At 57.8% G+C, this 4,479-nt stretch overlaps 1 protein-coding gene across 1 annotated transcript in view; it reads left to right on the forward strand.

Annotated features, from left to right (window-relative positions):
• The first annotated feature begins 679 nt into the window (after positions 1 to 679).
• The window catches only part of CFAP144 (cilia and flagella associated protein 144), an 11,261-nt gene continuing 7,461 nt past the window's right edge, over positions 680 to 4,479 (forward strand). The window contains exon 1 of the mRNA XM_007468227.1: positions 680 to 886. Coding sequence (XP_007468289.1) covers positions 754 to 886 — 133 coding nt within the window. The 5' untranslated portion in view covers positions 680 to 753. The remainder of the gene's footprint in view (positions 887 to 4,479) is intronic.

Genomic DNA, 4,479 nt, shown 5'->3' on the forward strand with positions numbered 1-4,479 from the left:
TTTTATGTGTGTTTACCACAATTTAAAAAATTTAAATAAATAAACTGTAAAGTCCCTAAGGTACTTTTTAGGGTTAGGAAAGGGTTATTCTGTCTATATTATCACATAGCTGATATGGGCCAGAATGTCTTCTCAGATAGGAAACCTCCACTGTTTGTGAGACAGACATAGAGGGTCTCAGTTCTGGGCATCTGCTTTATAGTGAGAGAGGTTGGGACTTCCCTGGTGGTCCAGTGGTTAAGACTCCAGCTTCCAATGCAGGGGACACAGGTTCAATCCCTGGTTGGGCAACTAAGATCCCACATGCCACAGCGCTGCCAAAACAAAAAAACAAAAACAGAAAACAAACAAACAAAAAAACACAAGTGGGAGAGGTTTCTGACTACTTCCAAAACCTTTTTTAGGAAATGACTGGCCAAGGTGAGGTCCAATCCTAAACTCCTTACCTCTTGGGTCTATCACTTCACAGCCAGTCGTTTTCTGGCAGTGTCCAGCCGCGATTCTGTAACCGGACTAGGTCCTGAGAAGCTGGGAAGGTGAGTTCAGCGGTCAAAGGGGCGGGCCGCGCGTTATAAGATTTGGGGAGGAAGGGGGTGGATGGGCAGGAGTGAGGTCCAAGGGAGGAGGGTGAGCTAGCATGTGTTGCCTGGAGACGGCTTGGGACTCTGTTGCCTGGAGACCTGGCAGCCGGTGAGCGTCCAAAGGGCGGTGAGATGGGGGTAGTTACTGACCAGACACAGCAGAGCCAAGGCCATGGCTGGACACCAGAAGGAGAAGGCGATCGCAGATGAGGTCCACCAGAACCAGATCCTGCGGGAATTGTACCTCAAAGAGTTACGAACCCAGAAACTCCACACGCAGTATCATGTGAATCCACTCCGCAAGGGTGAGGGGAGCTGCGGGATGGAGGAAGGGAAAGGGGGCGCCCCCAGGAAGGACCCGGCAGAGGTGCGGGCGGGGTGCTGGGTGGAGCACAGTAGGAGACGCCTCCTGTGACCTCTCATCCCTTCATAGCCTTCAGGAACTATGACTTTGGAGTTGGAGAGGGGTCTCACCCCCGCATCACATCGAACGTATTAGATACATTAAAATGCATCCACGTCCTGATTAAATAACATTTTATTGTAAAAACTTTGAAAGGTGGGCTTCCCTGGTGGCGCAGTGCTTGAGAGTCCGCCTGCCGATGCAGGAGACGCGGGGTCGTGCCCCGTTTCGGGAAGATCCCACATGCCGCGGAGCGGCTGGGCCCGTGAGCCATGGCCGCTGAGCCTGCGCGTCCGGAGCCTGTGCTCCGCAAATGGGAGAGGCCACAACAGTGAGAGGCCCGCGTATCGGAAAAAAAAAAAAAAACTTTGAAAGGTGGGCTTCCCTGGTGGCGCAGTGCTTGAGAGTCCGCCTGCCGATGCAGGAGACGCGGGGTCGTGCCCCGTTTCGGGAAGATCCCACATGCCGCGGAGCGGCTGGGCCCGTGAGCCATGGCCGCTGAGCCTGCGCGTCCGGAGCCTGTGCTCCGCAAATGGGAGAGGCCACAACAGTGAGAGGCCCGCGTATCGGAAAAAAAAAAAAAAACTTTGAAAGGTGGGCTTCCCTGGTGGCGCAGTGCTTGAGAGTCCGCCTGCCGATGCAGGAGACGCGGGGTCGTGCCCCGTTTCGGGAAGATCCCACATGCCGCGGAGCGGCTGGGCCCGTGAGCCATGGCCGCTGAGCCTGCGCGTCCGGAGCCTGTGCTCCGCAAATGGGAGAGGCCACAACAGTGAGAGGCCCGCGTATCGGAAAAAAAAAAAAAAACTTTGAAAGGTGGGCTTCCCTGGTGGCGCAGTGCTTGAGAGTCCGCCTGCCGATGCAGGAGACGCGGGGTCGTGCCCCGTTTCGGGAAGATCCCACATGCCGCGGAGCGGCTGGGCCCGTGAGCCATGGCCGCTGAGCCTGCGCGTCCGGAGCCTGTGCTCCGCAAATGGGAGAGGCCACAACAGTGAGAGGCCCGCGTATCGGAAAAAAAAAAAAAAACTTTGAAAGGTGGGCTTCCCTGGTGGCGCAGTGCTTGAGAGTCCGCCTGCCGATGCAGGAGACGCGGGGTCGTGCCCCGTTTCGGGAAGATCCCACATGCCGCGGAGCGGCTGGGCCCGTGAGCCATGGCCGCTGAGCCTGCGCGTCCGGAGCCTGTGCTCCGCAAATGGGAGAGGCCACAACAGTGAGAGGCCCGCGTATCGGAAAAAAAAAAAAAAACTTTGAAAGGTGGGCTTCCCTGGTGGCGCAGTGCTTGAGAGTCCGCCTGCCGATGCAGGAGACGCGGGGTCGTGCCCCGTTTCGGGAAGATCCCACATGCCGCGGAGCGGCTGGGCCCGTGAGCCATGGCCGCTGAGCCTGCGCGTCCGGAGCCTGTGCTCCGCAAATGGGAGAGGCCACAACAGTGAGAGGCCCGCGTATCGGAAAAAAAAAAAAAAACTTTGAAAGGTGGGCTTCCCTGGTGGCGCAGTGCTTGAGAGTCCGCCTGCCGATGCAGGAGACGCGGGGTCGTGCCCCGTTTCGGGAAGATCCCACATGCCGCGGAGCGGCTGGGCCCGTGAGCCATGGCCGCTGAGCCTGCGCGTCCGGAGCCTGTGCTCCGCAAATGGGAGAGGCCACAACAGTGAGAGGCCCGCGTATCGGAAAAAAAAAAAAAAACTTTGAAAGGTGGGCTTCCCTGGTGGCGCAGTGCTTGAGAGTCCGCCTGCCGATGCAGGAGACGCGGGGTCGTGCCCCGTTTCGGGAAGATCCCACATGCCGCGGAGCGGCTGGGCCCGTGAGCCATGGCCGCTGAGCCTGCGCGTCCGGAGCCTGTGCTCCGCAAATGGGAGAGGCCACAACAGTGAGAGGCCCGCGTATCGGAAAAAAAAAAAAAAACTTTGAAAGGTGGGCTTCCCTGGTGGCGCAGTGCTTGAGAGTCCGCCTGCCGATGCAGGAGACGCGGGGTCGTGCCCCGTTTCGGGAAGATCCCACATGCCGCGGAGCGGCTGGGCCCGTGAGCCATGGCCGCTGAGCCTGCGCGTCCGGAGCCTGTGCTCCGCAAATGGGAGAGGCCACAACAGTGAGAGGCCCGCGTATCGGAAAAAAAAAAAAAAACTTTGAAAGGTGGGCTTCCCTGGTGGCGCAGTGCTTGAGAGTCCGCCTGCCGATGCAGGAGACGCGGGGTCGTGCCCCGTTTCGGGAAGATCCCACATGCCGCGGAGCGGCTGGGCCCGTGAGCCATGGCCGCTGAGCCTGCGCGTCCGGAGCCTGTGCTCCGCAAATGGGAGAGGCCACAACAGTGAGAGGCCCGCGTATCGGAAAAAAAAAAAAAAACTTTGAAAGGTGGGCTTCCCTGGTGGCGCAGTGCTTGAGAGTCCGCCTGCCGATGCAGGAGACGCGGGGTCGTGCCCCGTTTCGGGAAGATCCCACATGCCGCGGAGCGGCTGGGCCCGTGAGCCATGGCCGCTGAGCCTGCGCGTCCGGAGCCTGTGCTCCGCAAATGGGAGAGGCCACAACAGTGAGAGGCCCGCGTATCGGAAAAAAAAAAAAAAACTTTGAAAGGTGGGCTTCCCTGGTGGCGCAGTGCTTGAGAGTCCGCCTGCCGATGCAGGAGACGCGGGGTCGTGCCCCGTTTCGGGAAGATCCCACATGCCGCGGAGCGGCTGGGCCCGTGAGCCATGGCCGCTGAGCCTGCGCGTCCGGAGCCTGTGCTCCGCAAATGGGAGAGGCCACAACAGTGAGAGGCCCGCGTATCGGAAAAAAAAAAAAAAAAAAAAAAAAAAAAACAACTTTGAAAGGCTTTTTACAAATTTGCTTTTGAAATATTTTGCAGGTTTTATGTTTTCTTTTGCATGTGTTTTGGTTTGTTGCTATTAAAGGATTTCTTTCCGTCTTCTAACATTGTCTTAAGACCTTCAGAAAGTTCAAGGGGAGCAGACTCAGAGTCTAACGTGCCCCCCAATAAAATGGCCGCACCCCCACTCCTCACTTTGCACATTCCTGGGCCGGTTTCGTCTGGTCCTGTAACATCAGCTCCCCCTAAATGTCACCGAGTCTCAAATGGAGCCCCAGACCCACGTCCCCAGCCACCTCCCGGCTCCCTTCCCCGGACATCCCTTAGGCACCTCAGACGCACTGGTTCAGAAAACCGGGCTCGTCTCGCACCCCTCCCCCACCTGCAGCTACTCCAGAATATTTGGTTTTAGCCAAAGGCACCACAGCCCTTCTCTCTCCCAAGTTAGAAGCTTGGGAGTCATCCTCAGTCTCTCTCTCCCTCCCTCCACACAGCTGAGTAGGCACTGTCCTGTTTGTTCCTTACCCTTTCTCTCACGTGCTAGTTCCCATGTTCCCGCCTCAGTGGGAAACACCATCATGCATGGCGTGGTCTCTCTGCCTCACCTCATTTATGTCCGCTCTCTCCCCATCCTCACTCCCAGGCCCTCGTCAATCCTGCCTGCATTGGTCTGATGGGCTCTTAACTCTCTCTTTCCC

This window comes from Lipotes vexillifer, unplaced genomic scaffold (genome assembly GCF_000442215.2).
Source record: "Lipotes vexillifer unplaced genomic scaffold, Lipotes_vexillifer_v1.1 scaffold661, whole genome shotgun sequence".
Classification (NCBI taxonomy): Eukaryota; Metazoa; Chordata; class Mammalia; order Artiodactyla; family Lipotidae; genus Lipotes; species Lipotes vexillifer.